At 42.3% G+C, this 18,832-nt stretch overlaps 1 protein-coding gene across 3 annotated transcripts in view; it reads right to left on the bottom strand.

Moving 5' to 3' along the window:
- Positions 1–18,832, bottom strand: part of LOC135708712 (TWiK family of potassium channels protein 7) — a 287,460-nt gene that overhangs the window by 132,736 nt on the left and 135,892 nt on the right. For all 3 annotated transcript variants that reach the window (XM_065230819.1, XM_065230828.1, XM_065230835.1), the window contains one exon: positions 8,905–9,095. In XM_065230819.1, the coding sequence (XP_065086891.1) occupies positions 8,905–9,095 (191 nt within the window). The remainder of the gene's footprint in view (positions 1–8,904; positions 9,096–18,832) is intronic.

Genomic DNA, 18,832 nt, shown 5'->3' on the forward strand with positions numbered 1-18,832 from the left:
ACGCTTCTGGAGGAATAAGAAATACAGTTCTTAGAAAAGCCGGAAGAATCTTCTCATGGAACTTAAATTCAACTTCCGAGAGTAGTGGGTTACGAGGACTTCATGAAAATCAAACGACAATGACTGGGGTACCTCGACAAAAACTTCCAGTGAGTTGGAAAACCTTCGGAGGAAATCTAGAGAAACTTCCGCAGGAACTATTGAGCAAATTCAAATGAAACTTTCAATGGAAGTTGATAAAACTCCTGGAATACCTCATATTTTTATTTTATTTCATACTTTATTACTTATTACACTTTTACTTTGTTTTACATTTTTATTCGTAATTCCCTGAATTATCCTTGGAATTCTCCAAGGAACTCACCTGAGGTTCTCCTCTCAGAGTCCATTTCTTTGAAATTCTTAACAGAAGTCATTGAGAAATCTTGCCGAAATTCCCTAGGAGATCTCTGCAGAATGCCATTGAAATTACACTCATTAATTTAGTCCATGTAATTAATGTCATGCAGTTACATTTAAATTCGCTCTTTACCGAAACCCTTTTTACTGCGTCCCTAATAATAGGTAGAGGTATTGCCGAAGCCGTTAAATACCATATCTAGGGATGTCAAGAAAAATTTTCACTCTGAAATTCCTTAATTCGCTAATTAGCTGGGTCCGGCATGCTAAGCTACGCCTGTACTGTCTGGCTGGAAAGTCGCAGAATTTTAGAGCAATTTATAACTTAAATTGATACAATTTTAATAATTTAATAATTTAATTGAATATTCAAATTGAGGAACATTGTGCTTTCACCTTAAATGTATTGGAACTATGGTAAGTGTGCCAGAGTTGACACTAGTGCTCTAGCGTTTCGTCCTAGAGATCTTCTTAAATTTGAAAAAAAAATATGGTTTTATTTTTGTAGATATATGGCATATATTTATGTTCTAACCTTGCATCAAAATAAAATTGGTTGAGAATTTAAAAGAGGGCCCATTTGAAGGCCATTAGAGCCAACAACTGGCAATCTTACTCTACATTATATTTCTTTTTGACGCATTTATTGATGGCAAAGCTTTTTATTAGTTGGTATACCTTTTCTTAAATTTCATATCGCAAGGTATTTTGACACTCATCAGCAATAGCGAACCTACACAGATTTTGTTATGTTTTGCTCTAATGCTAAATGAGTGTACTATACTGTCACTATACCGCTGCTTTTAAAGCACGCTATATTATGATGTATCACTCGTTATCGGATCTGAATTCAAGTATGTATTTTTACAAATTGAAAAAAAAAAAACAATTCAATGCTTGACTGCAGAACGACCATGAACCGATTCTGAATTCAAGTCACACTTTACTGTCCTCATGATATGTACAATACTCAGAGGGATTAACAATAATCACCAGAATGATTGGAGACGTAATATCCGTCTCGCGTGCAACGTGTCACATTTGATACCCCTAGATTGAATCCTAGTATCACGTATCACTCTGGAAAATCTCGAAGCATAAAATCCTCTCGAGCTTTTGCATGATGTAGGAAATGTCGCTTCAAATCAAAACATTCTGATACTAGGGAAAAAAAAGGGTCCGGCTTGCTACATTTTTTGAGCACGTTTCAGGCCAGGCATATTTGACGAAATAGCATTTGCTTGTTATTTGTGACCTCTTCCAGCATTTTGATATAGCGAGAGCCAATAAGGCAACCCTTTACGGTATAATAAATTTTGGATGTGACCAATATTCAGTCTCTTGCTGGGTGAAGGTATGGGATAAAGTTGTTCATAAGTTAAGATACAAAATCGAGGGCGATATTTGATTTTTTTGTGCGGAGATATTTTTATGGAATCTATAAAAATGAAAACGTTGTACAGGAATTTTCCATTTCAGCTGGAGGTAAGCTAAGTGTTTGTTTCAAATTTGCATTTAGGAGTACTGTCATGTCTGTTAAGCTATTTCCGGATATCAGGATACTGTTTCTTTTTCCTTGATTTGTTTTCCGTCGATCTTGTTTTCCATACTGAGTACTAATGCTACCGACGCCAGGGAGGCAGCTTCACACCTGGAACTAGTCCCTACCCCTATCGCCCCATACACTTATGGACCGGAGAACAACGCCTTATGATGAGATTTTATGGTTCAGAAAATCCCGGCGGCGCTGACTGGGATTGAACCCAGGCCTTTTGGGGTGAGAGGCAATAACGTTTACCACTACACCATCGGCGCCGCTTAGATACTGTTTCAACAGTCTTATTTTAAATTCGTACATAGCGTGTAAGACACTTCTGAGAAACTTTGAAAGCGTCATAATATGATCATTGTATTCACTCAAAAAGCAGAAGCTTACCCTCTGTGTGATGTGGCATAGGGTTTCTCTTCAGTGCGGAAGGTTTCAATAAGCTGCCTCCCGTGGATAGGGAGGAAAACATAAATATGGATGAATGGTAGTGAAGATACACACGATAGACTAAAGGTACTGGCAAAGGAAGTTCATTTGTGAATAAACGCAACCACACATATGAGGAGCTTGTTTCCGAATACATTTGTCGACTTGCTTAGCCGTATATGGCAGGCTGTGTCAAGAGTAGCATATGCTAGTTTATTGCATTTGAAATAGGATGAAATCTCAACATTAGTAGCCTCATGTATTTCTGAATCGAGTCAGAAGCTTCACTATTGGCTACTTCAAAACTGAATGAGGGTACAAATTTAAGGTTGAATCAAGTTACTGAGATACGCACCGGTTTTGAAAATTACGTAAGGTCGAGCGGACATAACCCAATACATTTTAAAAACCTGAATTTAACCGCGTTATAACTGTTTCTTCTTACTTAATTAAATTACGGTAATAGGGGAAATGGCTCCAATGTTGGCCTATGGATCTAAGATTGGGCCCATCGCTAAAAATCTGCTATTTATCAATTTTGTCTAGAAAAACACGTCATTGACACGGTACTAATGGATATTTTTGGTTGCTAATGAAAATTTAGTCGATTGCTGAATTTATGTATGGGCCCAAATTAGGGGCATTTAGGCCGACATTACATCCATTTCCCCTATGATGTGACTTTAGTTTACGTCAGATTCTGACAACTCTCTGGGTGGTGCCCAGAGCATGCGTGATCAATGTTATCAATGGCTAATGTGGTCCTTGGTACAGTGATATCTCGATACAACGTATCTTAATTTTTTGACTTATTACGTTATATCGAAGTAAAAATAAAAATAAATTATAAAACCAAATGTGTTCATGGCAACCTGGGAGATTTATAAATGGACGAATGTCAATTTTTTCACGTAGTTGCGTCATTAAGCTTTTGTGTGCAAATTTGATTCAATGATAAAACACTCATTGCTTTGCTCTAAAACATTAGCCCGTAAACACTAAATAAGCAGTGCTGGCCTGGTGGGTTGGTTTTCGTTGTTCACTTTGACGTTCCACCTGTCTGTTATCACGATAAAGTGTGTTATAAACATCAGCTATAATATAACGAAGAACTCTACGTTTATTTTTTTCAAGAGTTGATTATTTCAATAATCCATATGATGACCGTCTTACCTTAGGTGGCCGTCTTCCCCCATCGTCCACAAAATCACAAAAAAAAACGAATAAAAAACCGACTGAAGCACAATCCGGTAATGCACGACCGCTATGATTTAATGATACAACGTACAACTAGATAGCAGAGTGTTTTGGCCGCATAACGCGACGCCACAGCAACACAGCTACTCGAACCAAATTTTTGCCTCAGAATTTTCTTGGTGATTGAAATACCAATTAAAGGGTACTTTAAACGTGATAACAAATACGTGGAAAACACCTTCAAAAAAGATGCAGATATCGGGCTTACAATTAATCAAAATTCTAAAAGTAGAATTTATTTTTCAAGATTTCACAAACAAAAATTTAAATTTTCAGATCCTGGAACTCCAAAAAGTTTCCAAAATCTCAGACTTGGACCAATTTTTAAAAGTTCATGGACTGATTTAAACATTTCAAGATTGTGCCACTTCAATGGGTTCAATCCCAGTCTGCGCCGCCGGGATGTTCTGAGGCATAACATCTCTGATCACACCAAGGGAAGTAAAGCCGTTGGTCCCCGGTTCATGAGTTGATGGGTCGATAGGTAGAGTCCAGGTATGGGAGCTGCCTCCCAGACGTTGGTAGCATTGGTGCAAGGAAAACAAGATCGACGGAAAACAAGATCGACGGAAAAAAATATAACTTTGAAAAAATATCTAAAATCCTAGACCCAGACAAATTTTCAAAATAAATTCAGACTAAAATAGGTATACAAAACATGTTAAGGATGCTATAATTTTTCAAATTGTCATGGTTGCTCGATTTCGGGATTATTCTCGGTTTTCTCGGTTAAAAATGTTAAAATTGGAATTTAAAACCTATTAAGCCGCTTCGAAAAAAATGGTACGTTTTTATATTTCTAAAATATTTCAAAACAAAATCACGTGCAAAAACATTTTTTGTAAGTCATCATGGCACATAAAGGGTGATACGGTCAAAATTTGGTCAATATCAACTTGACGTATTTCTTTCAATTTTGCATTTAAAAAACCTGAACACCCCTCATTTTGAAGGTGTGTGTGTGTAGAATGTTGCTCCTATTTTGATTTTGCAATTCACTCTTCAGTTGTCAAAATGCCGTCCAAGCAAGAAGAGCAGCGTATCAAAATTTTGCTCGCGCATCGCGAAAATCCGAGCTACTCGCACGCAAAGTTGGCAAAATCGCTAAAAGTTGCCAAATCAACCGTTACAAATGTAATTAAAGTGTTTGGGGAACGTTTGTCGACAGCCAGGAAGTCTGGATCGGGGGGAAATCGAAAACCGGAAGCCGCTGAGACGACAAAGAGAGTTGCCGGTAGTTTCAAGCGAAACCCTAACCTCTCTCTCCGAGATGCCGCAAATAAGCTGGGTGTATCGTCTACAACCGTGCATCGAGCCAAAAAACGAGCCGGACTATCGACTTACAAGAAGGTAGTGACTCCAAATCGCGATGATAAACAAAATACGACGGCCAAAGCGCGATCCCGGAGGCTGTACACGACGATGCTGACGAAGTTTGACTGCGTGGTAATGGACGACGAAACCTACGTCAAAGCCGACTACAAGCAGCTTCCGGGACAGGAGTTTTATACGGCAAAAGGAAGGGCAAGCCATCTGTACCTGTGGCTTGAAAAGCAGCATTTTCATAGCTTCCGGGACTGTCAACCAAGAAATTTACGTGAAAGAGTGTTTGAATAAACGTCTGCTGCCTTTCCTGAAGAAACACGGTTGTTCCGTACTGTTTTGGCCGGATTTGGCATCTTGCCATTACGGTAAAAAGGCCATGGAGTGGTACGCCGCCAACAACGTGCAGGTGGTTCCCAAGGACAAGAACCCTCCCAACACGCCAGAGCTCCGCCCAATTGAGAAATACTGGGCTATTGTCAAGCGGAACCTAAAGAAGACCAAAAAAACTGCTAAGGGCGAGCAGCAGTTCAAGGCAAACTGGCTTTCTGCGGCGAAGAAGGTGGACAAGGTGGCTGTACAAAATCTGATGGCAGGGGTCAAGCGTAAGGCCCGGCAATTCGGATTTGGAAAAGCGGAAGCCTAACTGAATATTTTTCCTGAATTTTATACTAATTGAACTTGAAAAAGAAATTTAATTTGATTTTTTAAATAAACGATTTCACCGATTTACACGCGTTTTCCCTTGACCAAATTTTAACCGTATCACCCTTTAGTTGGACTCAATAAATCACAAAACATCAACCTTTCGCTTTTGCTGAGGGTCCAATGTTTTTTATGATGTGATAGAAAAAAATATTTTTAAATGTAAATTTTCTCATGAATCTAAGGAAAAAACTTGCATATTTGATAATTTTTCCCAATATTTTTACAAAAATAAAAACGTTTCACCCTCCCCTTGGCTAGTTTTTTAACCTGGACGTTGGTGGGCGGGCCTAATCTTATGCTTCATAGTGGAGCGTTGGAGACGGATTACTGAGCTTCCCCTTTCTGATGAACTATTGCATAAGAGAACCAAAGTTCTAGCCTGAAGTGATAGTATCACACTTGTTACTCCTTTATTTGAAAGCCGCGTTGTAGTACGCTTACGTATAGGCACTGACGTTGGGTGCGATACTGGCGGGTTTTGCCGCAAATAACTCTTATTTTATTTATTTTTACGCAGATAGATTTATTTGGGTTTGCAAGGGAATTATACTATTGAAATATTTCAGAAAGTGCCCAACAGTGCTCCTTCTACTTGCGTGACAAGCTTTCGTTGTTGTTTTCATTGAGGTATTACTCAGGGAACAACGTTAAACACCATTTTTGTACATGATATTGCAACTAATCTTATATGTGCTTCATTTTGATTTGGGATAAGTGTTTGAACTATGGCTCGGGATTTCCACTGTGGCGTGCTTCTATTGTGTGATAACCATACGTATTTTTGTTGTGCGACATAGTGGAAACGTGTGAGCGTAGTTGAAGCATATACCCTATGTAATTTAAAAATCAGCTAGGAAACTAACTTCAAAGTGAAGCATTTTAGTCACTTGAAGGTGTCACCTGGGACGAACTAATATATATTAAATATAGGTCAAAGTCAAAAACACTTTGAAACACGGTAAATTTTAGCTTACATTCACAAGTACAGGTACTTTATAAAGCATGGTAGGTAGATTAGAGATTTCAATTATTTATTAAATTAGACTAGAGATCCCAAGTAACATTGCAGGTTTTATCGCGGTTATATAGCATTCTACAAGTCTAAATCGTGGTCTACAGAACCCTCTTAAAACCAAAATTGTTACTTAGGATATCATAATCATCAAACGAACTTAAATAAGAAAATTTAGACAACCTAGTAGCATTAAGTGGATTAACAGAAGAGTTAGGATGCGGAGGGTCCACTTAGGGAGGCAACTAGCCTTTAAAGCAACTGGCAACTAGCCTTTTAATGTATTGTCTGTTTATTTTGATTATTGCTTTAAAATATCAATTTGGTATATATGTGAAAGGATGAATCAGTGGGAGATGGATTTTCGGTTTCTTTGCATTTAGCATCACTATGTGTCATTTCCTCAAAACCCCCAAATAACCGGCCTCTTCAATCCCTTCCTTTTCCCATGGCGTTCAAGTGGTCCGCATAGACTATTCAGCCATTACCCGTCCTTTATCCTCGGCTTTGGATTGACTTGCGCTTCCATTGCCCCACCAAACGCTGCAAAATGAAAATGAAAATGAAATGAAAAATAAAAACGTTTCGAAAAAAAAAATATTTCGGGGTTGAAAACTTCTCCTTATAAGGCCGAGGAAAACAAGCATGGAAACCAATAAAAGATTAAGATACATGGAGTAATGAACAAATAGAATTTCATTTTAGAAAACTAACTAATGGAAAAATATATATTGCCAAGCAAGTTGGACTGACGTCAATGCACTTTAGATACATTTGATAATTACTTTGGTTAGCGACAGTTTTTTTTTTCAAAATTGGTGAAAATTGAAAAGTTATCATGCAAATACTAGTTACCGAATCATTAAATTTATTTGTTCCTGGCAAAATAGAGAAAAATAATTGAATTATTGAACAGACTTTCGATTTGTATGAAACCTTTGCGTAATTATATGTTATGGGCAATGATTCACATTTTTGAAAAAAAACGGCCATAATCATATAAAGTTTTCAAAATGGCGTTCTTAATTTTTTACAAAAAATTGTAGCACGAAGACGGCTTTTCTGATCGAAACGTGTGAGACGAAGATGTAGAGAAGCATAATGTCTTACTGGGAAAAATAAACAACAACTGTTTGTTTTTATTTATTTTAAGTAATAATTATAAGAAATGGTAAACCAAAATATCTAAATATGGCATTGCCCGATTTTTGATTTTTTTTTTTTAAATAGATTAGTGGATCAAAATTTTAAACAAGTGAACTTGTTGCTTTGTAGTGTTGCTACCGATGGCACCATGGAGTTTGACGTTTTAATGCTACTGCCATCAGTTGAACGATGGCCTTTAATGGACAATGTTTTACAATCAAATATATTCATAGTGTTATGTCTGTTTGTCGGTGGTAAAAAGTAATTCAGCAATGCCATATATATTCTTTTAGTATGTCGCACATGAACAATGTCACGGAAAATTAAAATTCATTGTACATAACAGTAAGAACGGATATTAAATCTCTCCTCTTCTCAGTACTTTATATTATAAGAGAACATCAAAGAAATACCTGCTTGCTACAATGTTGCACTGGCTGATGATCTCTTTTCATTGGTCAGCAAATTCCTGTTAAACAATAAAGGAAACTGTTTCCTTACTCATTGTTTAATATACGCCTGACAGCAGGAAAATCAGACAAACAATAAATTTTCTCCCAATGCTCAATCCAGTTTCTAACTCTTTCGCAGCGCAAACTTTTAACTGATTCTGTTGTTTGCAGGAAAGTTGGTCGTCTTTCCGATGTTATTTTTTTCATGGGCTGCATTTGCACCAGCGTATATACATTTTAGCATTCACGTGAACTATTTTCTGCTGTTTTGAAAATCTTTTAATTTATTGAAAAGTTCTCTACATTTGCTCGGGAAACTTTTGTGTTTTGTTCCTGACTTGTCCACTGGGATGCTGAGAAAAGTTAAGTAACAAGCCAAAGTGAGATTGAAATCTTCTTACACATTTATTTCTGCACACATTTTTTCAGCGTGTTCAGTTTTTTTTTCCGTCGCAACATACGTATCATCTTTAACGAACTGATTCCGATGAGTTGCTTTTCGAAACTCTCCAACAGGTTTTTCTCATCTTGATGCACATACCGAGTACTACTACATTGTTGATATTGTTTTCTGCAGCATTCATAGCTCCGCAAACATGGAATCGATTTGTAAATAACAAGGAAAAACTTACCAATGGTGCTTAGAATCGTCAGCGAATAGAAGAAACTCCTAGAGAAGGTCCACTCGTAGTCATGTAGGAAAGGTTGTGGCACCATGACGGCACTAGCTGCTGGTGACATGTTGTCCAATTGGGATGCCATCTCTTCTGTTAACCGTTTGATTAATTGCTCTTGAAAACGAGCTATTTCCAGCGATGCAAGTCTTTTTCGTCACATGTCGAAGCCAAACGAGTGGAAATAAGAGAAACGATGAAAGAATTAGAAATAGTAATACATGTTGAACATTGATTAACTTATGCTCTCACAGTTATAACAACATTTTGAGTTAATGTAGAAAGGATATTGTTTAAAAACGCAGCTTTTTGTTGCTTTTGAACAGGTTTGCAAAATGCCATAAAGCCAATATATTTCAGATATTATGTGTTTGACTTCATTGGATATATTGGATTTCCACTCCATAACCGAATGCCCGCACCTTGCCCTTGACACCACTCCTAAGTGTTTGACGACGTCTGGCCTACATGATGGCCCAAAACTTCTCAATCGGACGAGGTTCCGGCGAGTTTAGTGGGTTGAAGTTGGAAGGGTTGTATACTAGATACGACCGCAAGGTTGGCGTTGGATAACGTCTGTTATGTGTTGTACTTAATTGTGTATATTATATTTTAGGAATATTCCTTAATAACTCTTTTGCGAAAGTTTGGTGGTCCTGAAAAGGGCCGTTTTGTTGGGCTGATGTTGTTGGGTTTGCTCTACTCTGTCGCCCTGGAGGAGCTTTGGAATGATGTTGGTAGTTCGAAGACAGACAGCATCTCCCCTTCCAGCGTTCCCACACCCCAGTATAGTCCCCAAATTTAAGTGTAACTGTGATATTCTGGAAAGAAATTGTCTTCAAAACTAACTCTTTGTCGAATTACTGGTGGCCCTGAAAAGGGCCGTTTTGGTTGTGGTTTTGGAATGATAGACTGAATAAATGATTATGTTTGAAAAATTTCAGTTTTTGCTCCGATCAACAACCATACGGGGCAATATGAGCACCTCAGTAAAAGTTAAGGTTTTGACAGGTTTTCACTAGAAAATAACATGCAGGAATCAAGTGAAATAGAAACATAAGTTCTTTTAGCAACAGTTACGTGTATTGCTCGCTGTAGAACCAGCGGATCAGTAAAATGTAATATAGTGAATGCGATGCTTGTTTTCTTGACTGCATATCTTATAATATTCTAGAGATTTTGAGCTAATGTTACATTTCCATTATTATCTTAGACATGTAATTGAATTTTGATACGGTTTTCATGGAGATGCATATTAGAAGCATTTTCAACAAGTTTGTAAAAAAAATAGATTGAGTTAATAGGTATTATGCCCAAACGAACGGTGGCCCATCTCGCCCCGTATGGTCTTCTTGCCCCCATCGCCTCTATTGGACTGAATGCGGAAACGCTCATGTCCAACCGGTTTTCATTTTGGGCTGGAAATTCTCTAAAGCAACATATTTAAAAAAAATCTGGGAAGATCCGGAACATAATTAAAAATTCTTGAAATAAACGTAATAACATATAAGTGAATTATATCTGGGTAAGTATCTGGCAAGACGATTGAAAATCTGGAAAATCAAATAAATCAGGAATACTGGCAACGCTGTCTCGTTTCATGCCCGTAGAGACAACCGACACTCATCCCATTTTCAGTATTTTGCTACCCACAGTATTTATTGTACCGTCCCTGTATTCATAATATGCTACTCGACGCAGGTATAAGATCACCCTCGACGGTCAAAATGTCATCATTACAGTTTCAGCGTTCATCTGCTCGTGTCATTCGTATATCAGATCACCTTATTTACATTTAAATATGTCTGGACGTGGAAAAGGAGGTAAAGTCAAGGGAAAGGCAAAGTCCCGTTCGAGCCGCGCTGGATTGCAGTTTCCAGTCGGTCGTATTCACCGTCTACTCCGAAAGGGCAACTATGCCGAGCGTTGGAGCCGGTGCTCCCGTCTACCGGGCTGCCGCTGAAGTTCTCGAGTTGGCAGGAAATGCCGCCCGTGACAACAAGAAAACCCGAATTATCCCACGTCACCTGCAGTTGGCCATCCGCAACGATGAAGAGCTGAACAAACTTCTTTCCGGAGTGACCATCGCTCAGGGTGGTGTCCTGCCAAACATCCAGGCCGTCCTGTTGCCCAAGAAGACCGAAAAGAAGGCCCAAATTCGATCGAAGTTCCCACCCTTTAACAAAATCCGTCCTTTTCAGGACGACCAATTTGATGGTAAAGAGTTTCGTTTTCAAAACAGTTTCCTTCGTGGTGCGCAAGGAGTGATAAAATGAATCCATTAAAAACATGGTTGAATCTTTCTGTCATGCTCTCCCTAGTTAATTGATATCCTCATCGAGTAGGTTCGATGATGGTTGATTAGTGTAGGCGTGTCTTGAATTCCTAGAAATTAACCAGTGCAGTGTTATCATTCCATCCATATCTAAAATTAAACTATCGACTAAATTTTCAATAGCGCCCTAAAATATCCATCAGTACCGTCCCAACGACGCATTCATATAGATAAGATTGGTAAATAGCAGATTTTTAGCGATGGGCCCAATCTTAGATCCATTTCCCCTACCTTGCAGAGCTGCGGTGGCCCTGGACTTATGGCCTACATTGATGCAGCGGAATGAAATTCAATATTTTGATTGCCGAAGCATACACTCAAAAAATTTACCACATAGGTATCTAATGGATGAAAACCATGTGAATTTCACATAGCTAAAAATCCCACCACAAAATCACATGAATATCATGAGGCCGATGAAAGTCATATGAAAAAAAGTGTCGGAAAGGCATTAGAAAATTAATCGTTAAACTCTTTCTTGATAATGTTGTGGCCCTGAAAAGGGCCATTTTTTCAACGCGCTCGGCGTAGTTGCCCTTGCGGAGCATATGGTGAATACGACCGACTGAGAACTGCAGCAGCTGGGCATTCCATGACGGCGACCCAGTATACCGGAGCACTGGCACCAACGCACTCGGCGTAGTTGCCCTTTCGCCCCCAGGCTCTGCTGCCGTTGCTCTGCTTCCGCTGCTCTGGTAGTGCTGCTCTGCTGCTCTGCTGCTGGGTCGACGATCGGATAGACAATGATGGAACGGGCGACTTTTTTTTTAGTTTTTTTAGTTTAAATGATCTTTATTTTAGTTTAACTTGGACGATTACCATATAAATTTTTTACTAAGTGATTTAATTGCTTTCTTCATCTTTAGGTATGGGCAAAATTCAAAATTTGTTTTACAGAATTAGTCCTAGACTTAGTACACGGTCGACCACCTTGGTGGGATTGGTTTGTTTTGTTTTTAGAATTTGAAGAGAAACTACTTAATACTACTATTTACAGCTTAAAACCTACTCTACTATATACACTTAACCTACTATGTACAAATTGCTTATTAAAGCATGTTCAGAAAGATTGCATTTTTGAATAAATTTAGTTGTCATATCATCAATTTTGGAATCTACTTTGGGAATTTCTGCCTCTTGATGGAGGTCTGCTATTCTTGTGTCGAATGGACGATCTAGGATCATCCTCAACACTCTATTCTGTGCAACCTGGATTTTGTTCCTGTGGGTCTGAGCGCACGATTCCCACACCGGGGCGGCATAGAAGATCGCGGGGGCTATGATCTGTTTGTAAACAGCCAGTTTGTTTTGCCTTGAGAGGCGGGATCTGCGGCAAATGAGCGGATACAAACACCTAACCAAGGCGGAGCACTTAACTAGGGTTTTCTCTATGTGCGAGCGGAACAGGAGCTTCTCATCGAACAACATCCCGAGATAAGTAACATCAGTGGACCACTCGACCCTTGTACCATCCATTATTACGGTACAGGAGGGAGACGGTTTAAGTTTTAATGATTGTCTGTGAAGGAACATGATCGCTTGGGTTTTCGAGGCGTTGATTTTGATTTTCCACGTGGTGGCATAATCAGTAAAGGTGTCAAGGCATCGTTGGAGCTTGTTCGTAATTTCACGAGGCATCCTACCTTTGACGGCTATCGCGGTGTCATCTGCAAACAGAAAGAACACGCAACCGTCTCCTAGAGGAGGGATGTCCGACGTGTAGATGCTGTAAAGCAGTGGTCCCAGCAGACTCCCTTGCGGAACACCTGCTGGGATCGGAAATTGTCCTGAAAGGGAACTATTCAACGACACCCTGAACGACCTTTGCTGGAGATAGTTACGGGTGATTTTCACAAGGTATGGTGGAAAGTTGGAGTTACAAAGCTTGTATATAAGTCCGTCGTGCCAGACATTGTCAAACGCCTTTTCGACGTCTAACAAGGCCATGGCTGTGGACTTGGATACAGCTTTGTTACTCCGGATGTTATTCATCACCCGCACTAGCTGATGATTGGTGGAATGCCCCTTACGGAACCCGAACTGTTCCGGAAGAAGAATGTCATGTTCCTCCACAAACTTGTTTAGTCGGCTGAGGATCAATTTTTCGAACAGCTTGCTCAGCGCTGAGAGCAGGCTAATCGGTCTGTAGCTTGACGGTAGTGAAGGGTCTTTCCCAGGTTTGCGGATCGGGATGATTTTTGCCACCTTCCAGATGCTTGGAAAGTAGTGCAGCTCCAAGCATCTGTTGAAGGTGGCAGCTAGCAGCGAGTGCACCCTCGGGCTGAGATTTTTCAACGCTAGGTTGAATATTCCGTCAAACCCGGGAGCCTTCATGTTCTTACTGTATTTCAGCGCTGAGCAAATTTGTTCCTCTGTAATCCGTTCTTCTGGAGGGACGGCACAAGGGGAGGCATCTAACGTCAGGACGCACTGCGCAACCTGGTTCTCGAGTGGACTTGGGATTTTAGAGCCAAGCAAATGCGACTGGGCAATGTGCTCCCCAATCGCATTGGCCTTCTCTTCGTTGGTGATAAGCCGTTCGTCATTGACTCTAAGTGGTGGAATGGGCTTGGGGTGAGACTTCAGCACCTTGGCAACCTTCCAGAATGGTCTGGAACGGTCGTCCAGGTTCTGAACGAGCCGCCCGAAACTCTCGTTCCGGATTGAGACCATTCTGGAAGCGATCTGCCGATTCAGATCGACCATTTCGTATTTACGCTGCAGATCCCCAGTCCGCTGAAACTGGCGTCTACGAACATTTCTGAGCCGAATCAAGAGTTTGGTGTGGGAATCAATTGCTTGAAACTTACCCCTCACAGGAACTCGTCGAACGCACTCTTCGTCAGCCACGGATATGGCTTGATGGAGACCCTCCAGGGCCCGGTCGATGTCCTCCACTGTGTCGAGCGGTGGGTTGTCGTCGATGTGGCGGTCGACCACGCGTCGAAACTGGACCCAGTTGACTCGATGGTAGTCCTTCCGCTGGCACGGTGCAGGGGCCACGTTGTAGCCCAGCTCGGTCAGCACCGGTTGGTGGTCCGAACTCAGGTCGTTGACGGCAACCGGCTTGGCTAATCTGGTGTTTGCCAAGAACAGGTCCAGCGTCGATGGGTTGCCCGTCGGTGATGTGAAGGTTGGTTCGTCCGGAAACCAGACGGAATAGAGACCATGCTGGGAATGGTCGAATAGCAGGCGGCCGTTCTGGTTCTGCTGGTAGTTCCGCCAGGCCTCGTGCCGGGCGTTCAGGTCCCCTCCGATTACGAAGCGGGCATTGGTGCGGGTTATGATGGCAAGGTCGTTCTTGAACTGCTGTGCTGTACCATTGCTAACGGTACATTGCCGGGGACAGTAGGCGGCGATGAACCGGATGTTTCCGGTCGATGTTTCCACCTCTACGCCGACGGCCTCGATGATGGAAGTGCGGTAGTGGGGTAGGGTGCAGTACTTGATGCCTTTCTTGATGATGACCGCGACACCGCCCCCCCTGGAGCTGGTGCGATCAAGCCGGACAATGCTGTGGTCGGGCAGCCAGAAGCTGTCACCGGTCTTGAGGTGGGTCTCGGTGAGGAGGCCCACGTCGATGTCGTGCTTGCGGAGGAAGTCTGCAAGCTCAATGTTTTTCGCCCCTACGGAGCGAGCGTTCCAGTTGGCGATCTTTATGGGTTCACGGTCCATAATTAGCGACGAAGGAGATGATAGCTTGGAGCTGTTGTGTTCTTGTTGCGCAGGTGCGCTTGATGATGATGGCCTGGGCCAACAGTGTGACGATCTCATCCGTTGACAGCGGAGAATCGTCTGTAGCTTCACCGGTTGTACCGGCCAATCCCGGAGCAGGGGGATCCGTCGATGGGCCGGAGGCTTGACTGGGTACTGCAGCGGCAGCCGACTGGGCAGCAGCCAACTGTTGGTTGAGCGGGAGCGGCGCCAACACTGGAATTGGCCGTGGTTGGACCGGTGATAACGGAGGAAAGTTCTGCGCGTTGTTTTCCGGGACCTTCTTGCGACCGGGCTGGTTGTTGGACGAGGCCTTCTTCCGGATCTCGGCGTATTCGGCCCGCTTCGGACAGGCCTTACTCGTGGCCTTGTGGGCAGCACCGCAGTTGGCGCATGTGGGAGCGGCTTCCTCGATGCTGTCGCAGTCGTCGATCTTGTGGTTTTTGCCGCATTTGATGCAGCGGCTGGCCATGCGGCAGTTCCTGGTGCCGTGCCCGAACAATAGGCAGTTCGAGCACTGAGTGACGCCACGGTGGGTTGGCTTATACCGCTCCCACTTCACTACGATGTGGAACAGTGTGCGTGTCGTATGGAGATCCTTCACGGTTGTGGAGTTCTTCTGCAGATGGACCAAGTAGAGCTGGTCACGATACTTGATGGCCTTGCTGCGGGTCATCTTGTGGATTTCGACCGGCTTGAGGCCGTTCGCCTTAATCTCGTCCATTAAGGTGGTGGTGTCCATGTCGTGGAGCCCGCGCAGCACCACTTTCAGCGGCTTGGTGGCCTCGACGTCGTGGGAGAAGTACTCCAGCTTCATCCTGTCCAAGAGGGCCTGGACTGCGTTGTAGTGATTTTCGGCCGAGACCATCAGTTTGTAGCCTTCCGTGCACCGTTGAATGGTGCAGCGAAGGCCCTGCTTAATGTAGAAATCCAGCTGCTCCCATAGCCCGGGAGGGAAGCCCTTCACATAGAAGGGTGGCAACTTAACTTTTTTAGGCACCGTCTCAGGGTCCGACTGCGGCTGGGCTCCGTTCTGCAGGGCGGAGAACGGATTGTTGCTCAGCAGCTTTTTTGCTGCCGATGCGGTGGCGCTGATGTCTTCAGGTCTGGGTCGTTTAGTTCCGGGAGGCCCCGGCTGCGGGTCCGCAACGCCTGTCGGGACGGGCAATAGGGTTTTCTTCTGCTTCTTCTGAGCTGGCTCGGTGGTCGCGCCGTCTCCTGGGAGAGTCTGTTTTCCCGGTAAGCCGGCACTCGCGTTACCGCGCGATTTCTTACCCATGGCTGGGTCAGCGAGAGCGTCACTATACAACGCGGAGCTAATTTGACTTGCGAACGAACGAACGAAACTAGAGAGAATTCAAATCGACTGAACTGCTCAACAGTCTGGCAGCGAATGTGTGAGCTGATGGAACGGGCGACCTTGTTGGACGCTTATATAGTAGAACAGAAAATATCAAAGGTGTCAGATACTCGCATCTGATGTCTCGGTTGGAGAAAGTATAAGAATATAAAAAAATCAATCAATTTTCACCATTTTTAGACAATGGTTTACTTTTAACCATTTTTCAATAGTTAACAGAATGAAATCAATAGTTTTGAAACATTCAGCAAATTGCTAGAAATATTTCCAATCGATTGATGCCATTATCTCGTAAGCTTTCTCCTGTGGGGTATTGAGGAGAGAATCGTCCTCATCCTTAAGAGGAGGAACAGTTTTACGATGAGACTTCAAGACCTTGGCTACCTTCTAGAATGGTCTGGAACGGTCATCGAGGTTCTGATCAACACGCCCGAAACTTTCTTTTCGGAGTAAGTCTATTCTGTAAGCAACCATGTCAACTGGAAGCAATTCTGAAACTGGCGAAGTCCTTCCAACGCCATTCGTCCGAACTTCATCCAGTTGACATGGTGGTAGTCTTTATGGGGGGGCGAAGGCCGGAGGCTTCTTGAAGGAGGGGCGGGTTGCACCCGATAATTCACTTGCCTTTGTTGAGGAGCACTAAGAGGCGGGAAATCATCCATCCTGAAAGCTGGAGCCTATTATTAATAAAGATATAAAAAAGCTGGAGCCTTTTCCTTTCTCCTTCCTGGTTGGTTTTTGGTTGATGTCTGCTTTCGGATGCGTTTAAAGTCTTCACGTTTGGAGCACTATCTGTCGAAACTCTGATGAGCACCACCACAGTTGGCGCATTTTAACACCACGGCTCCACCCGCAGAGCAGTCAGAAGTTGCGTGTTCTTGAGTGCAGTTGCTACAACGTTGCTTGATGTTACAGTTGCGGGTACCGTGTCCAATTGAAACAACGCTGGCACTGTGTTTCGTCACGATGGCCGCCACGGTATGGCTCCCAGCGTACGATGATGAAATAGATCGAGTGGAGATCAATCCGGCTAGGCTTCACGTTTTCGTCTTTCTTCGTCATCCGGTAAACAGTGATTGGGGCCAGCTATTGATTTTGTCTTTGATCGCCTTGGGATCGAAGTTTGGTAGGCTCCTGATTACCACGTTGAAAGGCCTGTCACCAGGGATGTCATGCGTGATGTATTCCACCTTGGAATCCCTCAGGTAATTCACGCTTTCGTACGGAGCATCAGCTTGGTGCCGATCTTACTGAGCGTTGTGAGTGGCACATTCTTCACCACCAGTGGAGTGCGTTTCACTTTTACGGCGCTTGAGCTGGTAGGAATTTCATTTTCGATAGCGTCGCCGTAATCACCGATGTCGCTGACGTTTGTCGCGGTGACATTGTCGCGCCCATTCGCACCATCGGGCTGGTCCTGATTTTTCTTCCTCTTCTTGGTTCGCTTCACCTCAATCACTAGTGTTGTGGTATTCCCAATACCGTTGGGAAGAAAAGCGTACCTATTCTAGATAGGTACACACTTAATTTTTTTCGCCGAGATTCCAACAGCCGAGTAGTTCTGCAATTTAGTTTGCTGAGGTTCAGTAAAATAATTGCCGAGACTCAGCTAACAAATATCATTTTGCTGCGATATCAGCTAACAAACATATATTTTGCAGGTATATCAGCAAAAGTAAATGCCGAGGTAATCGCCTGTTGGAGATTTTACCGAGCCAGATTAAGTGTGTATACTCGAGCTATCCCGACGCAAACGAACGCAAGAACGCAACTGAACTGTTAATTTATGTTTTTGGATTCCGTTCATGAGCGAACATATCATTGGTTCACACTATTATTGCGCAATCGTTCCTAGATAGTTAAAATCTAGATAAACCTTTTGATCAGAAGCGTCTTGCAGTGACAATTTTAATTTTATAATGCTAGTTGTGCATTCTTAATCACCAACGTAACATTTTCAGGTTTTACGGCATCAATATATAGTAGCCTAGTCGCTTTGGGATAGGTAGTTTGATTCGACTTGCGAAATGAGGCCCCAGAATTTCCATCGAGTTAGGGAGAATCGAGTTAAGGAGAGATCGAGTAAGGAAGAGTTGACTGTAATGATTTATTTAATTCTTAGCATCCCAATCAGAAGAGAATGCTGTAAAAAAAATAGGAGACAAAGTACTAACTTTGATCTATGGATCTAATAAAAATCTCCCGTTCTTCCATTTTTCGTAGAACAATGCATCATCTGGACAATACAAATGAAAATGTTTGATTTTTAGTTTAACATTATCAAAAAAATGCTTGCCTCCGAAATTAAATTATGGGCCCAATATTAGGGACACTTAGGCTGACATTAGGGACATTAACCCTATTAGCCCAATTCCATGTGAAAAACTTTTCCGTAGCCCTCAAATAAAGTTAAATTCTACTACCGGCTCAAGACTAAAACAAAACAAAAATTAAAATAAAACAAACCGTTTCATTTT

This window comes from Ochlerotatus camptorhynchus, unplaced genomic scaffold (assembly GCF_037179485.1).
Source record: "Ochlerotatus camptorhynchus isolate MF236.1 unplaced genomic scaffold, CSIRO-AGI_Acam_v1.1 ptg000032l, whole genome shotgun sequence".
Taxonomy (NCBI): Eukaryota; Metazoa; Arthropoda; class Insecta; order Diptera; family Culicidae; genus Ochlerotatus; species Ochlerotatus camptorhynchus.